The sequence below is a fragment of the Microtus ochrogaster genome, chromosome 24 (genome assembly GCF_000317375.1).
Source record: "Microtus ochrogaster isolate Prairie Vole_2 chromosome 24, MicOch1.0, whole genome shotgun sequence".
Classification (NCBI taxonomy): domain Eukaryota; kingdom Metazoa; phylum Chordata; class Mammalia; order Rodentia; family Cricetidae; genus Microtus; species Microtus ochrogaster.
In genome coordinates, this window is record NC_022024.1 from 19,926,165 (window position 1) to 19,946,396 (window position 20,232).

The 20,232-nt window shown below is 38.6% G+C and overlaps 1 protein-coding gene across 1 annotated transcript in view; it reads left to right on the forward strand.

The window, feature by feature from the left end:
* The window catches only part of Tmtc2 (transmembrane and tetratricopeptide repeat containing 2), a 382,576-nt gene that overhangs the window by 254,138 nt on the left and 108,206 nt on the right, over positions 1–20,232 (forward strand). Inside the window, exon 8 of the mRNA XM_005358105.3 lies at positions 7,061–7,182. Within this exon, the coding sequence (XP_005358162.1) occupies positions 7,061–7,182 (122 nt within the window). The remainder of the gene's footprint in view (positions 1–7,060; positions 7,183–20,232) is intronic.

The following is a 20,232-nucleotide window of genomic DNA, read 5'->3' on the forward strand; positions in this document are numbered from 1 at the left end:
AGCATTGCCTGCTCTTCCAAAGGTCCTGAGTTCAATTCCCAGCAACCACATGGTGGCTCACAACCATCTGGAATGAGGTCTGGTACCCTCTTCTGGCCTGCAGACATATACACAGACAGAATATTGTATACATAATAAATAAATAACTATTTAAAAAATCCCAAGACTTTCATTGCTGTTTATTTTTTTCAATATCACAATAAATCAACATGTTTTACAATTACCTTTTAAAATAACATATTTGCTGAAGAAGTGGATCTATGTGAAAAGTTGGGGAGTAATTTGAATACATAGAAAGAGGGTCATGGTCTCCTGAGTGTGACAACTAAAATTTTGATGCAACTGGCATAGTTTTCTTTCAAATAAAATATGGAACTAAATGCTTTAAATTAGCAAAGTATATCAGAGAATACAGGTTCAATTGCCAATACCAACAGCAGATAGCTCATGATCACCTATAACTTCTGTTTCAGGGGATCCAAAGCCCTCTTCTGGACGCCTTGGGCACTGCACACACTTGGAGCACATATAACCACCATTTCTGTCTCTCTTTCCTCCCCCATATGCACAAATAAAAATAAAGCAACAATTAATCATTTTTCTCCTGTTGTGCGCATACACCTAAAATCAAGTTAGGAAAACATCATAAATTTACTTACAACTAGATTTTATATTCTATGAAGTTAGCAACAAATTCTAACATACTATATTGCATGTATGTTTATTGTAGTCTACACTGGATAGTGAAAGTTTATATGAAAGATATCAAAGTCTTTAAAAGGCCTTGAACAATTATATTGCTCTTGAGGAATAGGAAATCACTTTTGTTAGGAGTGACCAGAAGAGTTCTATAAATTCAGCAAAACCTGTCCAGAGTCTTAATCATTTATCCATAATACTTCCTCGAAGACTTATCTGCATGCAGGAGCTGCCAAATAATTTGAAACACAGGAATTAGTGAGCTCTAGACCATGACGTCACTGATAACCCAGTTTGTTTTCCTCAAGAAGTTGGCCTTTGCCTGGGTTGTTTAGAAACAGCGCTGATTAGGACGAATGACATTATCTGTTCTACTTATGAAACTGGGTTATCTCTGCCGGAAGCCAACCTAGAGACATCCTAATCCCTTTAGTGTGCAAGGGAATCGAAAACCAGTCTGGGTGATGAACCCAACCACTACATCATCACACAGAAAATCTTATTCTCATGAAATACCTCTATTGCATTAGTTTTAAAAGAATGAACAGGAAAAGTAGTCATTGTTGCTTCTTTCCTCTTGGGTACTATAAACATTTTTTGTTATTGTATCTTAAAATTTATAGTCCTAGAGAATATGAGTTAACCCTCCTCCGACCAGCCTGTTTTCAACCATCTGGCTCTATTTCTTTCTTTCTTGAATTCCCTGAAGTTTCCTTTCTTGGGTCCATCACCTTTCAGCAATTCTTATAATTTCAATATTTCAATCAATTTAAAAGATTCAGTATGTATCACTCTCATGCCAGGGAAAATCCTCTCCTGGTACATTTTGCTCTTATTTCATCTCATTTGTAGTTATGGTTTGAAATCAAATTTGTGGAAAATGGTATAGGAAAAAGAGTGGGGGAAACTGTTTTTAAGATTTATCATTTGTGTGTGTGTGTGTTTGTGTATGTGTATGTGTGTGTGTGTGTATGTGTGTGTGTATGTGTGTGTGTGTATGTGTGTGTGTATGTGTGGGTGTATGTGTGTGTGTATGTGTGTGTGTGTATGTGTGTGTGTATGTGTGTGTGTATGTGTGTGTGTGTATGTGTGTGTGTATGTGTATGTGTGTGTGTATGTGTGTGTGTGTGCGAAGACCCACACATACACATGCTCATAGGCATGAATAGCAGGGATTGAATTCTCTGGAGGTGAAGTTATAGGCAGTTATGAGCCACTTAACATGGGTGCTGAGAACTGAAGGTTGGATTTCTGGAAGAACAGTAAGAGCTATTAATCTGAGTCTTCTCTCTGTTCTAAGCCAGAGAAAACACATACTTCCTTTTCTGAGTTTGGCACTATTTAAAGAAAAATAACCTCTTGAACACATTGATTAAGGTCTGAGACACAGTCACCTTTGTAAACAAAACTTGTGTTAATTTAAGTATAAGACTGGTATATGGCTATAAAGGTATTAATAGATTGTCACTAAATAGTAAATATTATGTTACTTGATGCTTAGCAAAATAGAAAATAGTGGCTCTTGAGCTGTCCAGTCATTAATCTAATATTATTTTTAAAGTATTTGTTTATTTTTACTATTTTATGTGTATGTGTGTTTTGCCTGTGTGTGTCTTTGTACCTTGTTCTTGTATTGGGTCCCCTGGGACTGGAGTTATAGATAGTTGTTAGCCACCATTTTGGTGAGTAAATTTGAACCCAGGCCTTTTGCAAGAGCAATAAGTTCACTTAAGTCCTGAACTAGCTCTCCATTCTTAAGCTATGATTTCTAATTCTCCTGGACAAATCCCTCATCACCCATGAGTTTTGCCTGTTCCTTCCTAAACATCCATGTTCCTTTGAGACAAAAACTGCAAAACTCTAACTTTGCCCATGCCAGTGATGTGGCAAGTACTTGTTTGTTGCTTAAGTCTTAACTGAGTTCTATCTGAACACATCTCATTTATCCTGCATTTTCTTGCATTTCAGGTTTTGCATCTTGATTTTTTTTTACATCCTTTGTAGAGACTGCATGGTTGGATGTGTGTGTGTGTGTGTGTGTGTGTGTGTGTGTGTGTGTGTGTGTATGTGTGTGTGTATGTATGTATGTTTGCTTTTACTGTAGACCAAGTGTGCCTTATGTGCCACACATTTCTCTCTTAAGAATTAAATAACCTATGAGTATGAAGATGCATTTCCTTCCTGCTTTCTTCTTTTCTTTTCTTCATTTTTCTTTTTCTTTTTCCTTCCTTCCTTCCTTCCTTCCCTCCTTCCTTCCTTCCTTCCTTCCTTCTTTCTTTCTTTCTTTCTTTCTTTCTTTCCTTCTTTCTTTCTTTTTGTTTTTTTGAGACACAGTGCTTGTTGTCCTGGAACTCACTTTGTAGAACAGACAGGCTGGCCTGAACTCACAAGATCCACCTGTCTCTGCCTTCCAACTGCCGGGATTAAAGGCATATGCCACCATGTCTGGCTTTGAAGAAGATTTTTAAGATCAGCCGCAGTTTATTATTGGTCATCTTTATTTTTTAACTCAGCAGATGAACCAAAGGTAAGGAAATGTGCCTGCTGGCCAATGTATTACAGATGGGAAATCATTTCTCATTAACAAGAAGCAATTGTTTCCTCCCAAGTCTGTTCATCCTGTACTAGCTGTGGAGGGCAGGAAGTGCTTGGTTTAAATGAAAACTTCTCCAACTATGTTTATTTTACTTAAGTTCTCCATTTCTCAGTTCCTTTAATCTGTAAAATCCAGTAGTGATATTCTTTTACAAGCAGTGAGAGGGATCCATAAAACTACTGAATAGGTTTCATCTGAAGACCCACCACGAGTGGTTACATTTCCTTGAGGAGAGTAAATTAGAAATTCTGCGTGCTCAGATGTACAGACTAATCTGACTCAGTGAACATATGTGAGGCATTTGCCAGCTTGGCCCTGATTTATAGGATACTGAGTATTGTCATCGTGTGTTAGGATCCAATGAATGATTATATAATAGTTTCTAAATTACATAGTGTTATAATGCATATAGGAAACTTTAACATTTCTTTCACTTGTCATGATTATATTATACATCTTTCTTATGAATATCTGTCATTTTCCAGTATCTAGAGCCTTGCAAATTGATGCTACTTGCTAATTCTTAGTAAAGAATGTAGCCATACACTGATTATTGATACTTACAAAATCAGTAGTTTTATCAAAAACATATTTTAATCAAAACATATATAAGTATGTTTTGCTAATATTTATAAGAGGGAAATAACATGTAATTTTTTCTGAATTTTTTATTTTTGCCTGTGAATAACATATATATATATATATATGATTTAAATCTCAAAACACTCAGGACTTGGGATCCTTTAATACTTTTCTGTAAGACTTACTCTGCTTAAAGTTAAAATTTTAATAAACAAAAACAGGTGCCCTAACTGATGAAATGGTTGTATAGCTTTCAAGTACTGACATGAAAAACATGATTAACTGAGGTAGAATTTCAGGTTGACTGAAAATGTAATGTAAGCCCATATTCATTCCGACTTCATAATTCATTTTTACAGATACAAGTTCAGATATACTTTATCATTAATTGCATCCAGGTTTTCAATACTTTGTATTATGTTTGTTACATAAACCATTCTATTTTTTTTACTGGAAGGTGTGTTTCGTTATTCAGAAAGAAAAATATCATTGTTTTATTTGAAAGGAAGCATACATGGGAAGGAAAAAAGCAAATAACAGAAAGAAAATAAACAAAACTCAGAAAGTGTCAATTTTTGTACATAATAAAATCAAGAAAGTTATTGCCAGGCTTGATGGCCATGTCTGTAATCCTATCCCTGGGGAGGACAGAGCTAGGAGAATATGCATTATAGTCACAGAAAAGATACAGAGGAACACCTTAAAAAAGAAAGAAAGAAAGAGAGAGAGAGAGAGAGAAAGAGAGGGAGGGAGGGAGGCAGGGAGGGAAGGAGGAAGAAAGGAAGAAAGGAAGAAAGGAAGGAAGGAAGGAAGGAAGGAAGGGAAGAAGGGAGGAAGAACTCAAGCTAAAAAAAAGGATAACTATTTCAGAAACTTGATAACGTGGATGGCATTCATCTTATATCCTGCCACTACTACTGAAAGCTTTTCTGCATCTTTTAGATCTAATCTCTGAGGTGGGTGTCACTGTTTCTGGGCATTTTAGCCTAGTCTCGTGACTTCATCCAGTCACTCTCAAATGACAGCCTGTTAAAATTTTATGCTTCAAAACCTCAACCATTTCTAAATGATCACTTTCTGATAGTTGGGTCTCAGGACTGTCGTTAAGACTGGAAACAAATAGATAGGCTTGGGCAGATACATACAGGTTTTGCATTTTGCATACTGTTTGACACCAGTACAACCGCCTAAAGGGCACTCAAAGGTCAAGCGCCAATTCAGTTTATGAGATCTGTTTGTCATAATAGTAATGTGCAAAATAGACGAAAATAAACCCAGAGAACAACAATCAATTAACAATGAAAGGGAAAGAATATGTTTATTTGTTTTTAAAAGGGAGTACGTTCTTCTCTTGAATTAAACATGCATAGCTACTGTGGGCAGCATGCTTAGGGAGGCACTTGGTGTGCTTCTAAATGGAAATGACATTACGGTTATGGCTAGTCATAAAAGTCTGCTTGGTGATAAAGTGAGTTACTAGTCTCGACTGTTCTCTGCAAATGGACAGCATCTATGTTCACCATTGCCATTAAAGCTATATTATTTAACTTAATTATATATTTTCTTAAAGTGTAATTTTTCTACCTACCAAGCTTTCTTTTATACTCCAGCCTAAAGGAGATAGGGATGAGAATAAGAGAACCACTTACTATGCTTTTGGCTTTATTTCTCCTTTTTTCCCCGCTTCCTTCTCGGTTGATAGTTAGCTATACATTATAGTAGCTGAAAAATAAAGTTAATGGCTGAAAGACCCTGAATTTTCTTGTGTGTGTAAAAACTGGTCTTACTTGTTAATCATCATATTTTAATTGATTTTCCAAATGACACTGGCAAATTTTACTTACTTTTATTAACTTTGAGAAATGCTGAAGAAAATTAAAATATAGCCACCTAGATTTTTTTTTTTTTTTTGAGACATTGTTTCTCGGTAGCTATGGAACCTTTCCTGGAACTCACTTTATAGACCAGGGTGGCCTCAAACTCACAGAAATCTGCCTGCCTCTGCCTCTCAAGTGGTGGGATTAAAGGCATACACCACCACCACCCACCCGGCTGTTAGGAAAAATTCTTGCTATACTCCAGGATAACCTATAATTTCTAATCCTTTTATCTCAGCTTCCTCATGGCTAAAATTGCAGGATGTTACTTGGCCTAGCAGCAATGTTTAATTCAAAAACATTTTAACTCTTACTTCTTCTGCATAGTTGAAAGGCTTTAGAGGGTATATCTTCCTTCCTGTAGCCCCACATGAGGCTAGCCATGTAGTTATTCTCAAAATCAGTTTCTTTGGGCTCTCCTTCTTATTTAGCTTCTTTAGACCCTGATTGCTCTTTGGGCTGACGAGAGAGGGGGACTTGATTAGGGGAGGGGGAGGGAAATGGGAGGCAGTGGCAGGGAAGAGACAGAAATCTTTAATAAATAAATAAATTTAAAAAATCAGTTTCTAAAGAATAAATTAATCCAAATAAACAATGTAACTGGTTCAAATGCATAATTAAATGAGTTATCACTATAAACTAAATCGTGAGGAATGTTCTATATTTGGAAATTTCATGTTTAAAAGACAAAGCTATACTATGAAACACACTTTTTCCTTTTCTTTCTTTTTTGCATTTATTTTAATGTGTATATGGAGGTCAGAGGACAACTCTTGACAGTTACTCCTTCCTCCATCTTAATCTGGAATCAAGCTCAGATTATCACTCTTTATAATAAATTTTCCAGTTGAGTTAACTCCGTACTTCTTGAGTCTCATTTTTTCAAGGCAGGTCTCTACTCAACTCAAAGATCTGTAATACACCTGGGGTGCTTGTTCAATGAGCTTCAGGTTCCAAACTGGCACAGCCATACCTGACTCTGTATACGTGTGTGAGTTTCCGGTTCCAGGCTCTCACTGCCCCGCTTGGCCTTTATACATGAGTGCTTAGGATCCGAACTCAAGAGCTCTTGATCACGTGGCAGACACTGATCCATCTCTCTAGTGTACCCTGCCTTGTTTTAGTCCATATATACATTGCATACTGTGTAAGTCATGTCAGATATGTCTCCTTGATGACTTATGCATTCTCTCCTGGTGAAATTCCAAGCTCTGGAACTTTTGGAACCTTGCCTGTCATTATCCTAGTGTGCATTGATGCATGAAAAATTGCAACATCCTTTTGACTATGGTAATTCTCTCTCCAGGTGAAGCATACATGCGACTGAGTAAGCTCCCCGAAGCTGAGCACTGGTACATGGAGTCACTGAGATCCAAGACTGACCACATCCCTGCTCACCTCACCTATGGGAAGCTGCTCGCTTTAACAGTAAGCACCCGTCTTTTGAATTCTTCAGAAATTGAGTTTTTCCCATGTGTCCAGGGGATAGCAGGAGTTTAAAGTACTGATCCTAGACCAGGGAATTCAGTTAATTAATGATAATGATACTATTATAAACCTAGACAGACAATAGAAAAAAACCAAACCTTTGGGTCTGTCCTATAGAGTGTGAGATATGAGCTTCCCTGATGTATCAATGAGACAAACATAGATGGAGAACCTCAATTACATTGTCACCTATTCATGTTGTCTTAATGGCAGTGTTTGTTTAAATAATATGCTTTGCAAATTTGTTAGCATCAAGTTGGCTGGAATTAGAACTGAGGCCTGTTTTTACCAAATAATGAGCCATATAAAACATTACACATTTTACAGGGCTATAAAGATGGCTCAAAGGTTGAGAATATTGACTGCTCTTCCAGAGGTGCTGTGTTCAATTCCCAGCAACCACATGGTGGTTCACAACCATCCATAATGAGATCTGGTGCCTTCTTTTGGTTTGCAGGCAAGCATGCAGAAAAAAACACTGTTTACATGATAAATCAATCAATCCATAAATAAATATCTTTAAAAACTTTATACATTTGGAATTCCTTCTAGTTAGAGGCAATCTATAAGAGACTTATAGACTTGCATCAGATCAGGGAATTCTCGATCCCTGGAGAAATTAAGTAAAAAATAAATACAAGAAACTTATACTGAGAACTTTTGTTGAAGGTGTTCTTCCAAGAAACACAATCTAGAAGGAATTACCATAATGTGAAAAAAGAGTGGTTGGCAAAATGTGATAACTTTTGGGTTAATCAGATGATCTTCTGTTACCAAATAAGGTAGGTTCTAATGTTGGTAAGCATGAAGCAATAATGAGTAATTTCAAGAAAATAAAAATGTGGAGAAAATGCTATTGCCTGCAGCAGCTATAGAGTTATTTCCAAAGCAATGTTCTCTTCATGCAAAGTAAGCATTGGGATTGTACTAGGAAATCTATACATATTCACATAATAAAGTAAAACATTTTGTGGGCAAACACATTTCTTGAACCCATTCATTTTAAGGCCACTACTCAAGAACAAAATGTCAGAGATAAATTTGAGAGCAAGCTTTGCTCATATTAATGGAGCTCAGATGGCATACAGAAATTCTTGGACATGTTCAACCTTCAGCATAAAGATTTGGTAATAAAGAATGACTCTAAAGTTTGGCATAGTGATACAAACCTTTAATCCCAGCACTTGGAAGGCAGAGGCAGGTGGATCTGTGTCTGTTCATGACTAGCCTGATCTACATAGAAAGTTTCAGGACAGGCAGCGGTGCATATTAGAGAGAACCTGTCTCAAACAAATAAACAAACAAACAAACAAGCTAAAACAGTTACATAAAGAATAATGACTCTGGCAAACTTCTCATTATATATTCTTAGTTGACTGAAGGAAAATGACACCTTGAAGGCACATCCACCCCCAACATTGCCTGTTCCACTGAGTAAAATGTTAACTAGGAATGACTGCACAGCAACAGGGAAGGGGATACATAAATGGAGAAAGTATGAACTGATTTGCGGAAGAGATCAGGTAGAGCTACAATCAATTTGTCAAAGATCACAATCTAAGGAAGTTTGTTCAGTGGAGATAACATGAAAAACCATTTGGTCCAAAGAATCCTGGAGAAGAACATGAACCAGGGCATCTGGCGTAGTGCAGGGCTGAGTTAAAAGCTATGAAGCAGGATAATAATTTGCATGGTATAACTGTAGGAGTTGGGTTTTTCCTCTGTGTACACAAATGCTAGGAACCTGCCCCCTTCTCTAAGACAAGAACAGAGACTTTCAATGATAAAGCAAATGAGTTAGCAGTCAACGGTGCAGGTGTAGCTCATACTCATACAGCTGAAGGTGCGATGAGGGGAAAGGGTGCTTTGCTTTGCTTGTGGGTTAGTCTGTCTCCCAGAGGTGCATATGCTTGAAACTTGACTTTTTATGTGGTGAAGATCCTATGTGGCGACCAGTCAGAGAGGGGCTGAATGTTCTATAATTCTGTCAGGGCAATATCACCTTCACAGGGCGTTAATGCTGATATCAGAGTAAGTGAGTTCTCGAAAATACAAGGCTCCTGATTCTCCCTGGTTATGTATCTTGTCCTATGATCTCTTCCTATTGGTCATGTTCCCACTGTGATGTCATCTATCATGTTGTGATGTACCCGGAAGACTCTTCCACAGCAAAGCCGGAACTGGTACATTGCCCATAAGCATACCAGATCCGTGAGATAATTAATCTTTTCTTTGTTAAGTATTTAGCTTCAGGTATTTTGTTTGATTAACAGATGAGGGACAACAGACAGAGGGAGGAGTGAAATGTGCGTTGATTCAAAGTCATATCTTTTTAATTTTGTGTTTTTTAATTCTTCTCTCATGCAGTACATCCTGACCATAGTTTCTCCTCCCTCTGTTCCTCTCAGCTACCCACCTCCTCTCTCCCCCAGATTCACTCCTCCTCCATTTGCCTTCAGAAAAGAGCAGGCCTCCCAGGGATATCAACTGAACACAGCATAACAAGTTAGACTAGGACAAAGCACAGGTCCTCAAGTCAAGGCTGAGCGAGGTAATCAAGTAGAAGAAAGGGGTCCCAGGAGCAGGCAAAAGAGTCAGAAACACACTTGACTCCCATTGGTAGGAGTCCCACAAGAATAACTACTCAACAATAAAGTATACACCGAGGACCTAGCTCAAACCCAAACAGGCTCTATGACTGTCCTTTTTAGAGTGCTAAGATGTTTACTGTTTCTTAGGCACTCTGGAGACTATCAACAACATGGGCTGTCTTCCTGTCTTCTCCCACCCCTTTCCCTCATCTCTATCCTTTGAAGAATTCATTGAATTTTCATCCCTAAAAACACAATCTTTCTGGGGAAAGATTCTCTGTCTACATTAGAAGGCACTCTTTAATGATGCGAAGAAGCAGGGTGAAAGCTTTTACTAATTCACCCATAGCTATGAATGGTCAAAATTGGACCGTCAGACCTATGATGAGAAACAAATTGGCACTATGAAAAGTCTGAAGACTCTTAGGACAGAATGACTTTTTTTTTGGCAGAGATTTAACACACAGCATTTATGGTGTCATAAGAATGGAAATTTTGAAAGGGTAAACCTAAGTTTTATGGGCAGAAACTATGACAGAATGGTTTTCTATTGAAGGAAGAGAAGTCTCCCTGTGTGCAAATGCAAATACAGGGAAACAAAATGTCTAAAAGACATTTGGAACTTTTGAGATTTTTCTCATGGTGCACAGACAGCCATGGTGAACTTAAGATTTTTCAAAGAACCATTTCAAAAATGACTATGAAGGCTATAGCTGCCTAACTGTTGCCCTTCCTACAAGCCGAGAGAAATGGCCACCTTTTCACACATAGTACTGATGTGCCTAGGCCCAATACTGCATATAGAGAGCACGTATCCTCTTCTGTTAGATTTTCAATGCAGAGAACGTTAGGAATTCTTTTTCAAAATAGATTTGAAAAGCTGCATTGAAAGTTTTTGCCTCACAGAAACATGTTGAAAAGAAAGAAAAGGCTTGCATATCACAATATAAATTTTAAAATTATTTCCCTCCAGTAGTATTTTTTATAGTTTCCTACTTGGTGGTTAGATGAAATGCAGACTTCTGTGAAATGGCTTGACCATAGAGCCAAATCCGTCAACCATCTTTAATGGTTTCTTCTAAATTAAATGTTTTCAGATTCAGAGTCCAGTGTATTACGTTTGATCGATTACGGGTTACTTGCTCTTCTAATATACCACTGAATTGACAAGGTGGAAAATACCACACATTTTGACTTTTGAGATTGTGTTTTATTAAACAGAACAGGCTACTACTCCAGGGGAAGTAGAAATGGGGTGGTGTGTTTCCCTTGTGTCAAAAGTTGCCAAAGGTCAACTGTGTAAAACTGTCTGGCAGCTATATCGGAGTCAGACTGTAAATGATGATTTCATGGGAGAATTCTGTTTTTATGAGAAAATTAGGAAAATTTGATGATTGCTACTTTGATTCTAGTTAGTGGACTGACTCATTTGAAACGATTTTTCTTACACATTTGTCTTTAACAAGCTCTGTTCAAAGGGACTTAAAGCTTCCCAGCATGCTTTTGCACATCTTATAGATCATGTCCATTTTATTCCTCTGCTGAAAAGAAAAGGCAAAAGAAAAGGAAAGCCATCTTTCTCCTCTCTCTGCCTATTGAAATTGCATTTCCTTTGTGAAGTCTGCCCTGAATTTCTCAAGAAGTTATAACTTTTTAAGTTCTTGATCGTCTTTAGTCCCTCTTTCTGTACCTCTATGGTGTGAATTGAACGACATATAAACATATGTCTGTCTTTTGATATTAGACATAGAACATTTTATTTTATGGCATTTCAACATGTATTGTCTTGGGTTGACACTTATTGAATTCTTAATCTCTTCATTTGGTCCACACATGTTCTTAGACCTACTCTTTCACCCTGACCATTGCATTCATTCTTATGGATATGTGCTAAAGGATTGGATGAGAGGGGCCATACCACATGACAGACCCACGCATAATCTTCCAAAGCACTGAAAAGAAGGTGATGTTAGAGGGGGGTCCATCACCTGTGTCCTGTGCTGGATGTTATTGCTTTATTACTTCTTTTATTTTTATCTTAAATTTTTTTTTCCTAAAATAAATTTGGAGCATATTTTTCCCCTCCCCCCAACTCCTGTCAGATAGTTCCTACCTCCATATGTACCCGACTTCATACTTGAAGTTTCCGTCTCCAAACAAAAGCAAGACAGGGAAGCAGCAACAAAATCCGGAAATCAAAACAGAAAATCAGTAAGACAAAAGCCCAGACAAAACAAAAAGCACATACAAAGGAAAGCAAAGCGTGAAGTCTGTTTCGCGTTGCCCAACTACTGCTGGGCATGAGACCTGCCCTAGAGTGCAGTTGATATACCCATTGGCATTGCATTGGAGAAAATCAATTTTCCTTTTCCCAGCATGTATCAATTACAAAGACCTTTGTGGTTAGGGGTGGGACTTTGGGTTCACTCCCCCCTTTCCATGGTAGGATGTTGTCTGGTTTGCATCTGTACAGGTCTTATGAGTGCTACTGCAGTCTCTAGGGCTCCACGTCACTGCTAGTGCTCTTGTATCTTGGAAGGCACTGCTTCCTAGGAGTCCACTGCTTTTGTCTTTTCTCTCACATGGGTCCCTGAGCCTAGAGGGGAGCCGTGTGACAGAGATAGCCTATGCCAGACTCAGTGCTCCAAAGTCTTTCTGTACTTTATCCAATTATAGACCACTTCATTAATTACAATTTCTGCATCAAGAAGCTTCTCTGATGAGGGTTGAGCAATGATCTGCTCTATAGTTATAGCAAGGTGTGACTAGGAGTCATTTGATCGTTATGTGCCTTGAGGAATGGTTATTTCTTGATCGTTCTTAGAGAATGCCATTCCAGTTTATGATTGAGACACCCGAGCAACCAAGATTTAAATAACATTCCCCAAAAGACATTTAGTGATTAAATAGTAGAATTAAATACAACTATACAGTTTTGCATATTAGGTGTTATTAATTTTTATTCTCTAGTAAATAATTTTAAGTGAATTCTCCCCCCATTGATATGCCATCTTTAACTGATTAGAGAGGCTCGGAAGTCAGTCCCTGTATCTTTCTATTCATCACTTAAGGTCACTTTTTGATATTTGTTTTAAGTATCAGTTTAGATTGTATGAAAGATTAAATGTATTTTTATTGCCAGATGTGATTGCTCATGGACAGAGGACTTAAGACTATAGACATATTTTGATTCAACCTTCTATCTGTAATACAAACTTCCCAGGGTACCCCAGGGGAGAGCTCTGCCTCAAGGTCACGCGTAGGTTCCGTGTTTAAGTATAGTACGGCTCAGCTGACATCTCCTTAAAAATATATGGGACTTTTATACTAGTGGAATATCCAAATAAAATACAAAACACAGGCTGAGTTTAAATTTTTCTGCTTAAGATTGTGATTTATTCCTTGTTTGAACTTTGTTGCCTGGGGCTAACTCCGTGCATTTAAAATTGGTCATGCACTAAGAAGGGCAACAAGAAATACCATTTCCATTATTGTATTTCAGGTGATTTTTCTAGTTGCTTCTAAAGCTGTGTGGGTCCTGAAGCCTTGTCTTTGCTTTGTTTTTTTTTTTTAAACCTTTGTTCTGTTCCATTTATTTTAGCCAAATATTTTGCAGTTTTTGTCAGCCTGTAAAATTAATATTGATTTAAATTGTAATAAAACCTTCTTGGCTGTTAGCTTATTTTCCAGATTTAGGTTAGTGGGAAAGAAGGAAAGATATTGGAGACTCAAACAGTAATTCTTGACATACAAAACCTTTATTTTGGCTACCGCGTGGACACACTAAGCCAGACTCCTGTGTCTAGCCAAAGTTAATTGGGCTCCATAAAACTCCAGTTGTGAAAGTATTTGATGTTCTCCAAAAAAGCCCTCCCCCACCCCGCCCCGAGCTGCTTGGTGTCTCTGTGTCTACTGGAAGCCCAACACACTATCCTATGCTTCTTTTGTAATTATTATTATTACTTGGAATTGAGAATTCTTCTTCCATTTGGCTTTATTCAGAGCAAAGCACTTTCATTTTGTGTGCTGAGCAACATCTGGCTTTCTGGATTTGTTTTGTTGTGATTTCTGCACAGCCATGTTTAGATTGGAGAAGTCCTCGCAAGAGACAGTTCTCTGTAATTCTGATTCTGTGATTAATATGAATATATTCAATTCATATGTTAAATTTACTTCTGTGAAAAGGGAAAACATTATATCCTATGTAATTGGCTGCCTAAATATTTAATTGACGTATGGAAGGAACTTTAGTTCAATATAATGTTCAGTTAAGCTTCCATATAAAGTTGCCTTATCTAAACTTTATGATTTATTGTTCTAGATACAACCATCATCATTGTATTGTGTTTACCGAGAATCAAAATGGATATGGTAATTTTATTAGTAACCCTTTCCATAATTCAAGATAAGCACTTTTAACCTAATATCAGCAATATAAGTATTATGTTTACATCATTAGGTGACATGGGAATCTAAAATATATTTCTCTGCCTTTGTCCAGGAGAGGTCAATGTGAGGGTGTTTCCTTTTGCTAGATCGCCTCGGGAGTCATACAAATCAAAATACTGACATTCTCTGGCATTCAAAGCTGTGCAAATGTAGATGTAAAACAGCTATTTTTCCCCTTGTGTTATTTGCATGTTAACTTTTCATTTCTGGGAATAGAAGATTATATTGTTCAAAAATGACCTGCCTTTTATTAGTCTGAGGGTTTTTTTTTTTTTTTTGCCTTTGCTTGTCTTTTGTGTTGGTCTATAGTTTCCTTTTTATGCAATTGGAATAGCCTGTTAACTCAAGTCCCGCCAAATCCTTCGGGCACTTGAATGTCTCCATCTTTGTTTGTTTTTCTGAGAAAGGGTTTCTCTGTGTAGCTTTGGTGCCTGTCCTTGAATTATCTCTTGTAGATCAGGCTGGACTCGAACTCAGAGATTTGCCTGCCTCTGCTTCCTGAGTGCTAGGATTAAAGGCGTGCGCCACCACCACCAGGCAAATGTCTCCATCAAACTGGAGTGATGAAGACAAAGAAGCAATGTGGTTCTAAATGCAATATAGCGTTCTCACAGAACTTTTAAAAACAAGCTTTTATAAAAACCTGCAGTGAGCAGATGTTTGCTGCCTCAGAGTTCCCACTGAACAGTAGTGATTTTAGGGTTTTAGAGAAGACTTAGTGACTTTTGTTCAGGAGACACTAATAGCAAAAGTCAGTGTCCTGTACTGGTGATTGTGGGAATGGCTTTTGTTTCAGAAACTATAATTATGTAGTTTTCTAAATTGTATCCAGACTCTTGTATTGATATGATAGAAACAGGAGTCCACATCACTTTGAAGGCATCTCTTTCCCATTTTATATTCCTTAAATTTGTTAATTAAGTCTCATTTACACACTATGATACTTGCCTTGGCCTTACAACCTTCACCTTCTTGGTCTTTCCCAGCATTTTTGTTGACTCTCCTGTCATGTAACCTAGTATGAAAACGTGTTGATGTAAGGCCAATTGAGTCATTAGTTTTTACTGTATAATTCCATGCTGACTGCATTCTGTGGCTCTAATAAAATGTGCTGATCAAATATATCTTGGAGGAGGAAAAGGTTTATTTGTATTATATTTTCAGGACACAGCCCCTCATGAAGAGAAATCAGTTCAAGAACTCATCAAGCATGAACCTGAAGCAGAAAACATAGACCAATGCTGCTTATATGTGTGTATGTATGTGCTCGTGTGTGTATATATATATATATAGATAGATATATATGTGTGTGTATGCTAATTGTCATATTGCTGAGTGTGTGTGTATGTGTGTGTGTGTGTGTTTGAATGCATAGACAGATTAATAGAGATAGACAGACAGGCAAGTAGATAGTCTTGTGTTTAACTAATTTTCTTAACAGCACAGGCCCATCTGACCAGGGAATGGTGCTGCCCACAGTAAGCAGGGACACTCCCCACATACATGCACATTAATTAACAGTTGAGATAATTCCTCGGAGACATGATCTCAGCTGAAATGCCCCCTTTCAAATGATTGTAGCTTGTGTCACATGGATAGTTACTGCTAACTGAGAAAATTTCCTGTGTTGATAATTTTATAATAATTATATGAGATATAAGAAAATCTGAATTTCTTTCTTGCTAAAGTGTTGACCTCCCTAAATACACAATTAGTACAGGAAAGGTGATGTACACTTTTAAGATACGTAACTTTTGTCTTAAAAGGTTGGAACGATTTTTTTTTTCCCCAGAAGGAGATTTTGTTTTATTCCGATAGCATCTAAAATGTACTGTTGTACAGATGGTCTTCAAGTTATGGTGAGGGTTCTTGTTGATGAGCCCTTCATAGATTAAAAAGTACAATTAGTTGAGACAGTTGTATAACTTCAGCTTGTTTGGAAGGTAAGACAGGATGGATGCACGTTTAAGACTTGAGAGGCAATTTATTGAGGCGGTATCTCAAAACACTTGAAATAAAAGTTATTGATATAGCACAGTGGTAGATACAGCACAGTGGAAGATAGTGCATGGTGGTAGATACTGCATGGGTAGATTGATCGCAGTGGTAGATACCACGTGAGTAGATAGAGCGCTGTAGTAGATAGAGCATGACAGTAGATAGGGCAGAGCAGAGGTCTTCTTAAGGTCCTAGGTCCAACCTCTAGTACTAGGAAAACAACTGCAGTTGGACATACTTTTAATATACATACACTATCAAGAATATTAGCTAGCAAAGCAGACAGTGTAGACGGTTGAGATATTTTTTTTTTATAATCACGTAAGAGAACACGACACTGCACATTTAATCCCAAAAGAAAATGAAAATAAAATATCTGGAATTTCTTCTGACTGCATGCCCACTTTACCACCATTAAAGGAGAGCAATCCTAAGTAGCATCGTAGTAAAAGGACGAGATGCACACACGCGTATGCACACACAAACACACGACATGCTCATATATACTGGATTCTGCCTCGGTTTGTTTCTGTTGATTACTGTGGTAAAGACCTTGACCCAAGGCAACTTGGGTAAGAAAGGGGTTATTTGCTTTATACTTCACAATCACAGTCCGTTACTGAAGGAAGCCAGTCGGGAACTCAAGCAGAGACTGTGAAGGGATGCCGCATGACTTGGCCTCTTGGCTTCCTCAGGCTGGCCTTTTATAAAACACAGAGCCCTCTGTTCAGAGGTGGCACCACCCGCCATGGCTAGGACTTCTATTCAAGAGAATTCCCGACAGGCTCTTCTACAGGCAATCTCTTGGAGGCGCTCTCAACTACAGTTTCCCCTTTAGAGATGACTTGAGCTTTGGTTAAGTTGATAAAACGCTAACCACAGATACTATGAGTTCCAAAGTATTAAAGCATTCATCGCCACAGGCCTTTGTTTTAGTTTCTATTTTTTCCTTCCTTCGATTTGCTATGGATTGATTGTATCTAGCATGTTATGTATGGCCCGCACATATTCTATCGCTAAGCTGTATCCCCAAGCCTCATTTTTGCAGACTTTTAAAGTGGTTCAAAGCCAGCCCAGCTGTGAACACGCTCATAAACACAACCCCCTCCTTGTGTTTACTGCATTACTTTAGAGGCTGTTGGTCCAAGCAGCTTGGAACGGGAGACCCACAGAGTTGTAGACTGTTAGTCATCGAGATTGCATTTGTTCCAACACAGTTTATTCTAGGCTTGGCCCCATGTTTCCCCTCATAGCTTGAGTTTCTAGGACCATATGAGCTTGCTGTGCATCTCTTTTCTTTCATTGTATGAAACTTGTTTTATGGTTTCCCTTACAATACAACAAAGCAGATATCAGTTTTAAATTTGTTCCTTCCATTGCCCCTGCCCCTTCAGTGGTCTCTCATTTATCCCACTATCTTCAAAATTTACCTCATACCCTAGCACACATCAAAATCGTCATTGTGTGTATGCTGTCCCAACAATCCTGCATCTGAATGAGTTACCCAAAGTAATTGAGAAAGTTGGGACTCACAGAGCTTGAGTGTAGGGCTGTGTCCATAACCTATTATTTTATACTCTCCCAGTATCTTTCCTTGGATGCAGCTGTACCATTTAAATTGTTCTCTAGCCTTGTGTTTTCTTTATTATGCTGGAACACACAGGCATTCCCATTGTCTAGGTAAATCCCTAAATTCAAAGCATGTAAAAGTGTTGCTTCAAAGATAAGTCATTTAGCAATTAAGTTTTCATATGCAGTTGTGAAGTGGAGAGGAAGTGTGTGTGTGTGTGTGTGTGTGTGTGTGTGTGTGTGTGTGTGTGTATTTTGAAGTAAAAATATTTATGGCATAGCTACTGAGAGTGGACTTGGGCATCAGTCTATGTAGAATAGTAGAAATATAGTAAAGCTTAAGGTCAGTTGGAATGGCCAGGTGATATGGACAGTTTCACCTGTATTTGGAGACTTTAAAGAATCATGTGATGAGGCAGACTCACAAGAGAAGGGTGAGGAAGAGGAAGGCCAAAGAGATTAGAACTCAGCCTTTAGCTAGTAAACATTCACCTGGCAGAAGATCGAGTTGAAGACAGAGCACTTAACCCCTTCCCTCCCTAGTCATTTATTTCTTTTGCCAGTAGAAGGCATAATTCTTGTTAAAGGCCTAAATTTGCAGGCTTCTCGTTGGCAAGACATAATGGAGCTCTTTAGAAAACATGACAGGGTGTGGCACATGCGTGAGCACGTGCTGTAATCTAGTGTCGGATGATAATCATCTTTTAGGTTGAAAACAGCAGTGTACAGGAATCACGCCTCAATGGGACCTTCCGGAAGGTTTGGTATTAGCCCTCTGGCAAAGTTACTGGCTGTCGTATGTAAAGCCGTGCATTTTCATGCTCTGTAATGAAGAAATGGGTCATGTGGCTGCAACAGTCAGGCTTAGATTTTTTTTGTCCCCCCAATAAAATGGACTATATCAGGTCTGAAAGTATTTATTAAATTGGTCCCATGCTGCTATCACCTGGATGTAGTTAAACTGTTTTCAGAGGTTGAGATGCCCATTGTGTCAGGGCAGGGCTGGTAGACAGCAATTAGGTAAATAGAGTCAGTGCCATATTCTGAGCAATTGTAGTTCTCATGGAACCCTGGTTTCATGGGAAAGGTTTGTTAAAAAAGAACAATACCGGGCCACTTTGTTCTCTGGCTGTCTGTGATGTCATGTGATCTGCCACTCTTGCTCATATTCCTGTCTGATATCTCTAGGGGAGTATGTTCCGGCTGTGGAGCTGCAGAGATATCCTGACTTAGTGGGAAGCCAGGCTATACTTAGAGCCGCAGTAGGACAGCTCTGGAGGGGAGTTGTAGGAGGTCGCTTGTTCGTTTCCCAGCCACCCAGACTCCCGAAATAACCACACAGAAACTATATTAATTAAATCACTGCTTGGTCTCTTAGCTCTAACTTCTTATTGGCTAGCTTTTATATCTTAATTTAACCCATTTCCATTATTTTATATTTTACCATGAAGCTTGTGGCCTACCGGCAAGGTTCTGCCGTATCTGTCTCTGGTGGTGGTTCCATGATTTCTCCTCACTCTGCCTCCTTTCTCCCAGCATTCAGTTTAGTTTTCCCTGCCTAGCTCTGTTCTACCCTATCAAGCCAAGCCAGTTTCTTTATTAACAAATGGCATTCACAGCATACAAAGGGGAATCCCTCATCAGAGGGGTAGAGCTGCAATAGGACTGGTCTGGAGGCTGGATCCTCAATAGGACTGCACAGCCCTGGAGGGAAGGTGTCTTGACTTGTCCGGAAGCCAGGCTACCTGAAGGTGGGGTTTCTGAAGATGGGGTGTGGTGGGGGATGATCTCAGTGCAGGATATAGCAATCCTGCTCTTCTGGAGAGCCACTACAGCTGAGCTCTGCTCTTTTCCCCTAAGGGAACGTTTTAGCAGAGCTATAAGCTTCTTCTTCAGCCCAAGATGTTATTTCTTTTGCTCACACTCTGCTAGAAGGAAAGTTCCTGCAGAAATAAAGCAATCTCCTCCGGCTCTGGGGAAAAGTTGTTACTTTTTCTGCTCAGCCTTGCTCAGCTCCCTTAGGGAGCATCCCAGCCAGGATCTTCTATTCAGCCCTGGTGAATGAAGGTCCTTGCCCAAGACCTTTTGATAAAGATTTATTTGGGAAGCAGGAGTCCAGGAAAGTGGCTGCCTCTGCCAGGGAGGGATAAATGGTAGCCTCTAAGTGAACAGGCAGGGAGGATTATATATGACTTCTTAGTGGCAGAGTTTTCCCAGAGAGAAGAGAGATGGGTTAGTTTAGTTGGTCAGGGGCAGAGATGGCTCTGATTTCCTGACCAAACTGTGATTCTTTCCCTGATTCTTTTTAGCCTTTTGACTCTAATCTTAGGACCAAGGCATATTTTCTTCACTGACTCTGATTCTATGTACAAAGTGTCTTTCT